Raw genomic sequence first — 12,753 nt, forward strand, 5'->3', positions numbered from 1 at the left:
ATTGCCAGTGCAACTACTGCTCCATCAATTCCTTCACATTTGTCTCCTGGTTTACGAGATGTGGCTCTTCGTTGTTTAGAACTTCAACCTCAGGACAGACCTCCATCGAGAGAGCTACTGAAGCATCCAGTCTTCCGTACTACGTGGTAGCCAATTATACAAATAAACTGTTACAGAGACAGGATGCTCAACAAGAGAAAAGAACTTTTGTGGGGAACCACGTTGATGATCTGCTGGCCTTCATGCCACTGAACAGCTATGAACAAGATCAGTGGGGAACCCTTACCTAAGTATGTGATTGACAAATCATGATCTGTACCTAAGCTTAGTATGCAAAAGTCCACAATTTGTGCAGAAACTGTAAACCGTGCCTTTCAAAGAACTGGCCCTTAGTAAACAGGAAAGCAGTGAAGTCTGCATGACTAATTAACAGAGCATAATTTTTTGGAGCACTTTTTCAGCAATATTAGCAGCTGAGGGGCTCAGGATCTGTTTTAATGTTTCAATTATTCTTCCATTTCATATCGTGATCACAAGCAGGGGGTTCTGCAGTTCTGTTCTTTTTTTTTGGTCACTGGCAAACAGTCAGTATCTGCCTCTTTTAGGTCAGAATATGCTATAAGTAGCAGTAAATAAATATATTTTTGAAAAGTTGACCACTTCTTTATGACCCACAATTGACTTTTTTTTTTTAATGCCTGGGCAGTTGTGGTTCATTGTGCATTTTACTGTTGGCCCATTCATTTCGTTTTTGGAAATTACGGTTCTATACTTTCATTTCACCTTCATTTTTGTTTAATATTCAGGGAAAGGTGACCTTTTCAAACCACACACAAAAAAAGTAGAACTAGATGTGAACTAGAGTTTATTAAATATCTTGCTGTTGCAAGAGTTTTTTAAAATACAGATTTTAAAACTTTGTTTTTAAAATTGGAATATGATAAAATACTACCTTCATTGAGTCAGTCACTGCTCTTCTCATGCAGGTTAAATATAAATTAAGTGAAAATCAAATGTTCTCTGTGATGCAGCTCACAACCAAGATCAAGATGACCTTGAAATGTATTTGAATTTTATAATTATGTTTCTTTAGTAGGAAACTTCACACCATTTAGGTCTTACTCTGTATGTAATAATCCGTCATTCATCATCACCACTGATAATGTTAACTGCTATTTTCCTTCCACCATGTATCATCTCTTTACAGTAGGCCTGGCTGAGATACCTAAAGAAAAATTAATTTAATTATGCAACTACAAACAGGTGTTTCCAAACAATAAATTTGCTTCAAACTTGGAAAATATTTTCAGAAAGAAAAGTGACTTTGAAATTTCATTTACACACTAATTCGTTGGATTTTGCACAGTTCTCTAATGGTTTTTATCTGAACTGAATTCAGATGCATGGAATCCTGAAGGAAAATGGCAGCTCCTTTACCCTTTTTCTGTGAGTTTTTTAAATCAAGTACTGATTTAAGTATTTAATACAACTTTTTGAGATGTTAAGTTTTAACTCTTCAGAAGCCAGTTGAATTGTTGCAGAGTTAAATAGAATTGGTTATTCTCAAAGACTCAGGATAAACTAAATAAGCTATATAGAGAGTACATTTTAAATGTACAACACAAATTGGAAGTAAAATAAGTTACAAGATAAGTTTACAGGGCAGTTTTTTTTTTATATAAATGAATGTGTTTCTTAGTGAAATTTTACATTCCTTTGGTTGGAAGATTGGCAATATTTGAAGAGTTAAAAATAGTACTGAAATGTGAAGTTTGGTAGCTCTAAATGTGTTGTGTTTCCTTTTTTTTTTTTTGACTACTTTAGAATTTTCACAGTTCTAATAAGATTGTTTCCAAGTCTCTCATGTGCAAGCTTTAAAGGATGCACTCTTGCCATTTTATGTACTGGAAGATCATTGGTCAGATTAATACTGTGTCTGACAGAGATGTAAACTGTATAAACTGAGGAACCTCAGCTAATCAGTATTACTTTGTAGACCACCATGCCCACCACATTTCAAACTCAAACTGCCTCTAGATGTCAAAATCCATTGTTTGAGTTTGTTTGCAGTTCCCTCAGCTTGCTGGTAATTGTGGTGTTTTGTTTTTTTGTTTTGTTTTCAATGCAAATGTGATGTAATATTCTTATTTTCTTTGGATCAAAGCTGGACTGAAAATTGTCATGTGTAATTATTTTTGTGTTCTTAATGTTATTTGGTACTCAAGTTGTAAATAACGTCTACTGCTGTTTATCCCAGTTTCTACTACCTCAGGTGTCCTATAGATTTTTCTTCTACCAAAGTTCACTTTCACAATGAAATTATATTTGCTGTATGACTATGATTCCTAAGACTTCCAGGGCTTAAGGGCTAACTTCTATTAGCACCTTACTGTGTAAGCAAATGTTACAAAAAAAGAATCTCTGGGTTAAGAAAATTTGGCTTAAATGTATTCTTTGTTATTTTAAATATATCAAAGATATTTTAATTAAAATTTTTACCCCATTGAACCAATTTTATAGTATTTGTACCTATTTTGGTGTTTTGTCTTTATAGTAAATAAAAGTTTTTGAACAAAGGTTGTTACTTTTATTTATTTTGGAATAATTCCATTCTTAAAAAAGAGTCCTAAGAATACCACAAAGCACTCACATATACCATTCACTCTCAAAAGCCCCACCCACTCAGGTTTTGCAGCGGTCTAGTTATATCCTCTATAACAAAAGGATCCGAACCAAGATCAGCTTTGTTCTTAGTTATGCTTCTTGAGTCGCAGTCAATCCAGAACTATTCCTTCTTCCTTGACCTTCACACCTTAATTTATTGTTTTGTAAAAGTCGTTCAGTTTCCATTCAGTGCTTCCGCATGCTTCAGTTCAGAGTGAGTATCTGTGACAGGAATATCTCAGAGGTGATGCAGGCCGTGTTCTTTTCAGTGTCTCATATCAGGAGGCATACAAGGTCAGTTTGTCTCCTTGCTGTTGATGTAAACTGGATGATCTGATTGATAGGCTTCACCACAGTACTCTTGCCCTTTATAATTAATATCTACCTTTATATTATTTTGTAGAGGTGATACTTTGAGACTAAATAAATACATTGCTATTTATCCAACTTTAGCTCTTTGCTCTTAGCTGTCTTATCTGAATTATTACTTTGGTTGGTTGCCAAACACTGATTTTCTGGTTCCTGCACACCTGTATTTTGTGTGTGTGTGTGTGTGTTGTGTCCAACTCTTATGACCTCATGGACTGTAGCCCACCAAGCTCCTCTGTCCATAGGATTTCCCAGGCAAGAATACTGGAGTGGGTAATAGCCTATCCCTTCTCCAGGGGATCTTCCCAACCCAGGGACTGATCCCAGGTCTCCTGCTTTGCAGGCAGATTCTTTACTGGCTGAGCCACCAGGGAAGCCCCATATATTTATTAATGGGCATTTTGCTATAAGAAAGACCTCTTCTTTATTACTCACATATCAAAATGGGTTTGTGGATTCCTATTCAGTGAGACAGAAGTCATTATTGTCATCACAGATTTACTCAAATTGTCACATTTAGCTATTGGGAGCCTCTCAGAGCTTAGCTTCTCTCTGGACTGACAAGCCACCCATTATTCTCTGACCACTTCTATACTTTCAGACCCATCTTGTGTGTTTGCTTCAGCCTTGGGATCAGCATTTTTCCAGAGCCCTGACTCCACCGATAAAAAACGGTGCTAGATATGCTCATTGCTCTGGGGTGTCACTGCTCCCACGCCCTCTTGGTAGACAAAGCTAGATTATATAGTTTTAATGCATACATATGCAAAATACACACACACATACACAAAAACCATAAGTTCATACCAGTTTTCAATTTCAGTCTACCACTACCCAGATTCATTCGAGACTTCCCTCTTTGCACATCTGTAACTCCTTTTCTGGACAGTAAGAAACCTGGCTTCCATTTGCCTCAATATATTGACTTATGCTATGGTTAGATAACATCACAGATTGAATGGATATGAATATGAGCAAACTCCAGCAGACAGTCAAAGACAGGGAAGCCTGGCCTGCTGCAGTCTATGGGGTCACAGAGTCAGACATAACACAGCAACTAAGCAACAACAAATTGACTGACTAAGTTCTCCACCCACCTATGTAACCCGTAAGGAAAGTAACCTAAAGGCAAGGTAAGCTGTATACTTTTTCAGGGTAGTTTTAGGTTCACAACAAAATTAAGCAGGAGATTCATGAATTACCCATATACTTCCTGATCCTACATATTGCATAGCCTCCCCCACTATCAACATCAAATGCTTTTTTGACAAAATGAAAGTGTTTTAACAAATTTTTCTTAAAAAACATTAGCTGAAAATTACATCTTTTTAAAAAAACCTTCCTTATGTGGTTTTACATGTCATAAACTTGCATATAAACACTATTACTGTCCCCAGACAGCAACAGATAAACTTAATTGATCCTGTTCATAGGACTCGATCATGATACAGAAAAACATAAAAACCATCCTCCTATGTTAAAATTGTTGGGAATGAGAAGATTTATTCACCAGCTACTATTTATCAGGGACACTTTGCAACACAGTGATTATGTTCTGTTTCACAAGTGAGGAGATAAGGCAATTTCAATCATTCTGCAATTCAGGGTGTACCAGGGAACTCATTTGGCTGACCCCAGGGTTTTAGTCTTCCATTGTATCTTGTTTTTATTGTGTGTTGTTGTTTCCTACTTTCATCCTTTGTATTTCTGCTCAGTAGTCGTTTTTCACATGATCACCCTGCAAGATAGGTAATGTCACTGAAAAACTGAGTTCAGAAGCCATCCTGTGTCTTTACATTTGTTTTAAACTTTCTGTAATAGCTTGGTTTTAAATGTACACCTTTTAAATAGGCTCTGAATATTGTTCCTAAAGGGCAGACTTCAGTCATTTCAGAAAAATACTAACTTTGAGTAAAGCTTTCTGTTTCAGAGGAATTAATAATTCTGTTGTTCCTTCGTTCTATTTAAATGATATTAACAGTTTTTAAAAATGGTCAAATCTGCAGGTTACATGGAATCTAGAAAAATGTTGGGGTATCATGCCCATATGGAAATGCCAAAGAATGCAATTGTGAACTGACATAGTAGTAACTCTTGTTATAGAATGTATGAAGTACTGCAATCAATGGAGAACACAGTGACAAACAGAAATGTATGTAAACTGCCGTATTTCCATGTTGTGACAATTTATAGGTTTGTCATTTTTAAAATTTTGCTATAAGCAAAAGTCACATGTTGAATTGCCGCAAGCAAGGAAAGGATGGGCCTTTTAAAGTAGGTGATGATGATGGACACGGTAAGCACAGAGCCTGAAGCATCACCTGGGTCAAATCTGGCTCTGCCACTTCCCAGTAGTGTAATTCCTGTTTGACTTTCTGAACCTCCATTTCTGCATCTATAAGATGAAACCAACAGTTTTGAAGAGAGCCTATATAAATGGCTCAGTACAGTGCTAGGCACAATGGATGCACGATATGTGTTTTGTGAATGAAGTGACCCAAGAGTCACAGACTCAAATGCTTTAGCCTTGGGATCAGCTAGAATACTGTGGGGCTAGAATATCCTTAACAGAGCTTTTGGCTGACCTGTGAGTTCAGGCCAAATTCATGTCCAAGAGGGCCAATGGTTAGCATGTTGGAACTGAAGAAAAAAAGTCCACTATTGCCAAAACCTGTAAATTTTCAAAAGAAGCTGGAGAGATCTAGATGTTACATGCAATTTCTTAATGTCTACACACTGGAAGCTAATTTTACATTTTTATAAGGAACTGTAGGCTAAACAAAATTCACATGTTTTATCTGGCCTGTGACTAGCTGCTTTTGACTTCTGAGCTGGGTCCAGGCTTGTAAAATAAAAAAAGAAGTAGAAAATGAGAGTTAAATCTCAGCTTTGGGAAACTGAATCCAGGACTTTTGTCTTCTGAGATACATGACATAAGGGAAAAGTGGAGATGCTGATTATAAATGCTAGAGAACTAACCTATGAGGAGAAAATTATGTCTGATTTTAAGCACTAGTGTGAAATGCTTACCACTAAAGCCTAATTACCATGTAGCAAACTATACATGAAAATTAAAGTGTGAGTCGCTCAGTCATGTCCAGCTCTTTGCAACCCCATGGACTGTAGCCCACCAGGCTTCTCTGTCCATGGAATTCTCCAGGCAAGATGACTGCCATTCCCTTCTCCAGCGGATTTTCCCGACCCAGGGGCCAAACCCAGGCTTCCCGCATTGCAAGCAGATTGTTTATCACCTGGGCTACCAGACAAGCCCACTATGCACATGCAGCATTCAAATGTGCCATCCCAGTGGCGCAGCAAAGCCCGCGTGATAGAGGAACTTCACCCACAACTGAAGCCAACCTCACCACTCTGCATCAACCTGGAGTCACTATGACCCCTACCCCACAGCCCTCCCTTCAGCTTTGCCTCGTTGAAATACAGTGAGGCTAAACCGATGATGCAAGAGTCATGTCCCAGAGTTCTTTTTCCCACAATGCTGAAATTCGTAGTAGAGTTTATTTTTGAGATGACTGTTATTTTTCCATTAAAATCAATTTGCTTAATGAGCTCTCCCAACATCTACGCAGACATACTCAGAGGATGAGGGCTATAACTAGGATGAAAGGGAGAGAAAAGGAAGGGAAATAATAAGGATGGGGAAATACTGGAAACCTCTGGTAGGGAGTAGCATGGCCATGTATGTATTTCTTTGAAGATCATTCTAGCAGTATCTTGAAGAAAGAATCAAATGGGGCTGGCTGAAGAAGAGGCAGAGAAAGTCAGAAGACAACTGCAGTATCTAGATAAGAAGGTATGAGGGGGAGGGACTTCCCTGGTGGTCCCAGGGGATAAGACTCCGAGCTCCCTGGTCAGGGAACTAGATCCCGCATGCCGCAACTAAGGAAAAAAAAAAAAAATCCTGCATGCCGCAACTGAAGGATCCCACAAGCCACACAGAAGATGAAAGAGCCCGCGCCATAACTAAGGCCTGGCACAGCCAGATAAATAAGTAAATATTTACAAAAAAGAAAGTATGAGGGGAGAGTGAAGTCAACATCAATAGAAGATAATATCCCTACCAACACTGAGTGATGAAGGAGCGGAAAATCTGAACAGACCAATAACAAGGAGACTGAATTGTACCCCAAAGCCTCTCAACAAAGAAAAGCCTGGGCCCAGATGGTCTCGCTGGGGAGTTCTATCAAACATTAAAGGAATTAATGCCAATCCTTTTCAAATTCTTCTAAAAAACTGAGGAGGAGGGAACCTCCCAAGCTCATTTTATGAGCCCAGCATTACCCTGACACCACAGATAAGTAAGATAAGGAGAAAACAGAAACATAAAGGCCAGGGGTGGTCCCAGATGGCAGTGTGGGAAGATCTGGAACTCACCTCCCACACCAAATCAACATTCAGAACACTTTCCTCTAGAAAAGACCTGAAAACTCACTGACCAGCACCTTCACGATAAATGATAAAAGGGCCACCCTGGGACAAGCAGGAGAGGCAAGGAGTGGGCTTACTAAAACCCCACCCGCGGAGCAGTGATCCACGGTCCGGAGGGATGTCAACCATGCAGAGCTTCTCCCTGAGGAGGGAGGGGTTCATGCCCCTCACCGGGTCCCGCAAGCCTTGGGACCTGCAGTGGAAGAGATGAACCCCCAGAAGGTTCTGGCTTGGACCCTGGACCAAAGGGCTGTAGAGAACTGAGATATCTCTCTTAAAGGGCTCACATGCAGACTCACTCGCCCTGGAGACCAGTATAAATGCAGCAGTTTGAAAAGTGCCTGTTCTCCATTCTGACTGAAGCAATTTATTGATACATTTCCCAACAACAGGGTAGGGGGGTTCCTTTATCTCTGCATCCTCCCTAGCATTTATTACTTGTAGACTTTTTGATTATGCTCAATCTGACTGGTGTGAGGTGATACTTCATCATAGTTTTGATTTGCATTTTCCTAATAATTAGTAATATTGAGTATCTTTACATGTGCCTGTTGGCTATCTATATGTATTCTTTGGAGAAATGCTTATTTATGTCTTCTGCCTATGTTTTGATTGAGCTGTTTTTTGTTTTGTTTTTCTGTATTAAGCTGTATGAGCTGTTTATTTATTTTTGGAAATTAATTCCTTGTCAGTCACATTGTTTGCAAATATTTTCCCCCATCCTGTAGGCTGTCTTTTCATTTTGTGTATGGTTTCCCTTTGCTGTGCAAAACCTTTTAAGTTTAATTAGGTCCCAATCGTTTACTTTTGGTTTTAATTCCATTACTCTAGAGATGGATCCGAAAAGATGATACTATGATTTACGTTCGAGTGTTCTGCCTGTTTTTCCCTTTAGGAAATGTTCTTACATTTAGGTTCTCAGTCCATCTGGGGTTTACTTTTGATTATGGAGAGGGCAATAGCGACCCACTCCAGTACTCTTGCCTGGAGAGTCCCATGGACGGAGGAGCCTGGTGGGCTGCAGTCCATGGGGTCGCTAAGAGTCGGACACGACTGAGCGACTTCACTTTCATTTTTCACTTTCATGCATTGGAGAAATGGCTACCCACTCCAGTGTTCTTGCCTGGAGAATCCCAGGGACGGGGGAGCCTGATGGGCTGCCGTCTGTGAGGTCGCACAGAGTCGGACACAACTGAAGTGACTTAGCAGCATGGTGTTAGAGAATGGTATTTCGTTCTTTTATTTCATTCTCTCTTTAGCTGCTCAGTTTTCCCAGCACACTTACTGAAGAGACTGTCTTTTCTCCACTGTATACTCTTGCCTCCTTTGTTGTAGATTAAATGTAAGGGCATGGGTTTACCTCTGGGCTCTCCACTCTGTTCCATTCATCTACCTGCCTGTTTTTGTGCCAGTAGAGTATTCATTACTATACCTTTGTAGTAATTATGGTACAGTCTGAAGTCAGTGAGTGTGATTCCTCCAGCTTAATTATTCTTTCTCAAGATCGTTTTGGCTATTGGGGGTCTTCTATGTTTCCATACAAATTTTTAAACTCTTTGTTCTAGTTTTGTGAAAAATGCCATTAGTATTTTGCTAGGGATTGCACTGAATCTACAGATTGCCTTGAGTAATATGGTCCTTTGAACAATATTAATTCTTCCAATCCAAGAACATGGTAGACACATCATATGTTTCATGTGTTGTCTTCAACTTCTTTCCTCCCTGTCCTATAGTTTTCCAATATGAGTCCTGTACATCTGTAGGTAGCTTCATCCCTAGGCATTTTCTTTTTGATGCAATGGTAAATGACATTGTTTTCTTAGTTTTCCTTTCTGACATTTCATTGTTAGTCTGTGGGAAAGCAACAGATTTCTGTATATTGATTTTGTATCCTTCAGCTTTACCACAGTCATCAATATGAGCTCTAGTATTTTTCTAGTACCATCTTTAGGATTTTCTACGAAGACTATCATGTCATCTGCAAACAGAGACAGTTTTGCTTCTTTTCCAATTTGGGCTGATGTTTCGTTTCACTCTGACTGCTGCAGGTGGTACCAAAGTGGCAAGAGTGGGCATTCTTGTCTTGTTCCTAATCTTGGAGGAACTGCTTTCAGTTTTCACCACTGAATATAATGTTATTTGTGGGTGTGTCATACATGGCCTTTATTATGTTGACGTACGCTCCCTCTATGCCCACTTTCTAGAGAGTGTTTTTTATCATAAATGGATGCTGAATTTTATCAAAAACTTTTTCTGCATCTATTGAGATGATCATATGATTTTTATTCCTCAAGTTGTTAATGTGATATATCACACTGACTGACCTGTGGATACTGAAAAATCCTTGCATCCCTGAGATAAGTCCCATTTGATCATGATGTATGATCCTTTTAATGTACTGTTGGATTTGCTTTGATAATGATTTTTTTTTTGAGGATTTCTGCATTTATGTCATCAGTAATACTGGCCTGTAATTTTCTTTTTTGTGATATTTTGTCTGGTTTTGGTATCGGGGAGATGGTGTCCTCACAGAATGAGTTAAAAAAATGTTCCTTTCTCTACAATTTTTTAGAATAGTGTCAGAAGGATAGGTGTTAACTCTTCTCTAAATTTTTGGTAGAATTCACTAGTGAAGCCATCTGGCCCCGGACTTTTGTTTGTTGGGAGTTTTTAAATTGCTGATTCAATTTTGGTACCCATAAAATTTTCATGTCATGAAAAACAAAAACAGGGACAGATTAGACTAGATTAACTTTGACCCAATTTTAAAAGCAAATAATAAACGAACAAACAGCTATAAAAGGTATTTTTGAAATCTGAAAAATTTAAATAGGAGCTATATTCATGATAGTGAATTACTGTTCACTTTAAACGTCGTTCTGACATGAGTGCACAGGCATATGGTGTGTGTGTGTGTGTGTGTGTGGAGAGAGAGAGAGGAATTATTACAAAATGTTAACAACTGATGAACCTACATAAAAGATATATGGTTGTTCCCTGCACTTTTCTATAGGTTAGAAATTTTAAAAATAAAAAATTGGGAACATATTTGTTTGTATATTCTTCAACTTGGTTTCATTTATTTTTGCATTTTACCTTTATTCCCTTTTTTCCCCTGTAACGGGATTTCTGTATTTCAGTGGCAATTCAGCCTTCACTAACTGACGACGTTTAGAATTATTTAGGGAATCACACAACATTGCAGAGTCGGACACGACTGAGCGACTGTACTGAACTGAACTGACACAACATCCAGAAGAGGGCGCCAGAGTAAACGTTTTCTTTAATGAAAGGATGATCTCAGCAGTGTTCTGACTGACACATAACTGAAAATCAAACTTTACACCACGTTTTTCTCAAGAATAAATCTCACTGCTCCTTTTAGAAAACTGAAAAAACTCAAGGCAATTCACTGATAATTCCATTTTTCCAATCAAAACCTTAAGTTCAATGTTTATCCATTTTCTTAGAGAACAATACTATTCTGCCATCCCCTTGAGACAAGCGTTAATAGTTACAACCAAAGAAAGGCTTTAAAAAGACACATGATGCCTTCTTTCCTGGTTTCCTGTTCTCAAGACCACCTGCTCTTGGTAGACTCTCACCCAGCTGCCAACCACTGTTCCTCTGAGCTTCTCAAACTAGTCCCACATGCTAGTGCTCTGCTTAAGAACCTTCAATGACTACCTACTGCCTATCTCACGATTTCATCATGGTCTGATCTTACTCTGCCTATTTCATTTCCTACTACATCTAATGGAAATTTTTATTCTGAGTAGACCCCACAGTATTCATTCCCATTTCTGCACTTTTGCTCATGCCAATGGCTCTCAAACTAGATAGCAGCAAAGTGGTTGGGGAAAGAGGTGGTTGTGCGTGCGTGCTCAGTTGTGTGCAAGCATGCTCAGTTGTACCCAACTCTGCGACCCTATAGACTGCACTCTGCCAGGTTCCTCTGTCCATGGGATTTTCTGGGCAAGAATAATGGAGTGGGTTGCCATGCCCTTCTCCAGGGGATCTTCCCAACCCAGGGTTTAAACCTGATTCTCTTACGGCTACCTACACTGGCAGACGGGTTCTTTACCACTAGTGCCACCTGGGAAGCCTGGAGAAAGAGGTGAGTTTTGCTAATTCACAAACTAACAGAGACCATTTTTTTTCTCCTTTTCATGCAGTATTTTCTTTTCTTTTACTTTCTTTTTTCCAAGGGAAAGTATGAACACAGTCCTTCACTACCACAAATTATCCAGCTGAGTTTTCGCCATTTGGGGAAGTTGCAGGGGTCAACACATCTGGATAGGCCTCGCCCTGGGAAAACCACTTTCATGATAATTATTTCACACAGTATTTTAGATCCTAAAGCACAAAATGACTTCAAAATACTTTGTGTCTAATTTTATCAATATGCAATATACTACCGTCATTCACAGAACTGACATTAACTTCAATATCTGAAGTTAATAAAATGCCTTGTCACAACTTTCCTTTTAAAAATTTGCATTATAATATGTGGCTGTAACACTCAATTCTTGATCATTTTTGTCTTCAGACCCCATTATCCTTTAAATTTTACTGAGAATCCCCAAGGAGCTATATCTATTGATATTTAGTGTATCATATTAAAACTGATAAACTTTATTTACTTATTCATTAAAAATAACAATTAAAAAATCTATTATAATATGTATAACGTATCTTTTTGAAAAATAGCTAAATTCCCCCAAATAGTGAAAAGAATGGTATTTTAATATTTTTGCAAATCTATTTTATTTCTGGCTTTATAAAAGATGGCTGGATACTCACACCTACTTCTGCATTCAATCTGTCTCACCATGTATCATGTGACCCCTAGAAAACTCCACTGTACCCTAGTGGGAGAATGAGAATAAAGACATTAACCTCTGAGTACTATTACGAATATAGTTTTGACCTTGCAGATCTCTAAAATGGTCGTAGAGACCCCTGTGTCACTAGGCAGGACTTAGAGAACTGCTGGTTTATGCCTTCCCTTCCTTTCTACCTCTCGTCTATCTACTTCTCTTTGAAGCACTCCTTTACTCCAGTAACTCATACTCAAATTCTGTGGTAACTATTATTTAATATTTATAATTATGTTTTTCCAACTAGACCATAATATTGGATGTATAGGCACACAGTTATCAGTGAATAAATATTTGCCAGTTATGTTACCCACATTAGATGATGTAGCTATTCAAGTAGGCTCCAGAATATCCACCAACTTTAAACATCAACTCTCTTCCAGCAAAGAACTGT

The 12,753-nt window shown here is 38.5% G+C and overlaps 1 protein-coding gene and 1 long non-coding RNA gene across 5 annotated transcripts in view; one reads left to right on the top strand and one right to left on the bottom strand.

The window, feature by feature from the left end:
• The window catches only part of MAP3K1 (mitogen-activated protein kinase kinase kinase 1), a 77,083-nt gene extending 74,507 nt beyond the window's left edge, over nt 1-2,576 (top strand). For all 4 annotated transcript variants that reach the window (XM_086361790.1, XM_086361791.1, XM_086361793.1 and 1 more), the window contains exon 20: nt 1-2,576. In XM_086361790.1, coding sequence (XP_086217916.1) covers nt 1-150 — 150 coding nt within the window. In that variant the 3' untranslated portion in view covers nt 151-2,576.
• The window catches only part of LOC147350384 (uncharacterized), a 17,345-nt gene continuing 7,156 nt past the window's right edge, over nt 2,565-12,753 (bottom strand). The window contains exon 2 of the long non-coding RNA XR_015148806.1: nt 2,565-4,771. This is a non-coding gene — a long non-coding RNA (uncharacterized LOC147350384). The remainder of the gene's footprint in view (nt 4,772-12,753) is intronic.

The sequence above is a fragment of the Bos grunniens genome, chromosome 20 (assembly GCF_055505025.1).
Source record: "Bos grunniens cultivar Pamir isolate PY7600 chromosome 20, Bosgru_T2T1.0, whole genome shotgun sequence".
Lineage (NCBI taxonomy): Eukaryota > Metazoa > Chordata > Mammalia > Artiodactyla > Bovidae > Bos > Bos grunniens.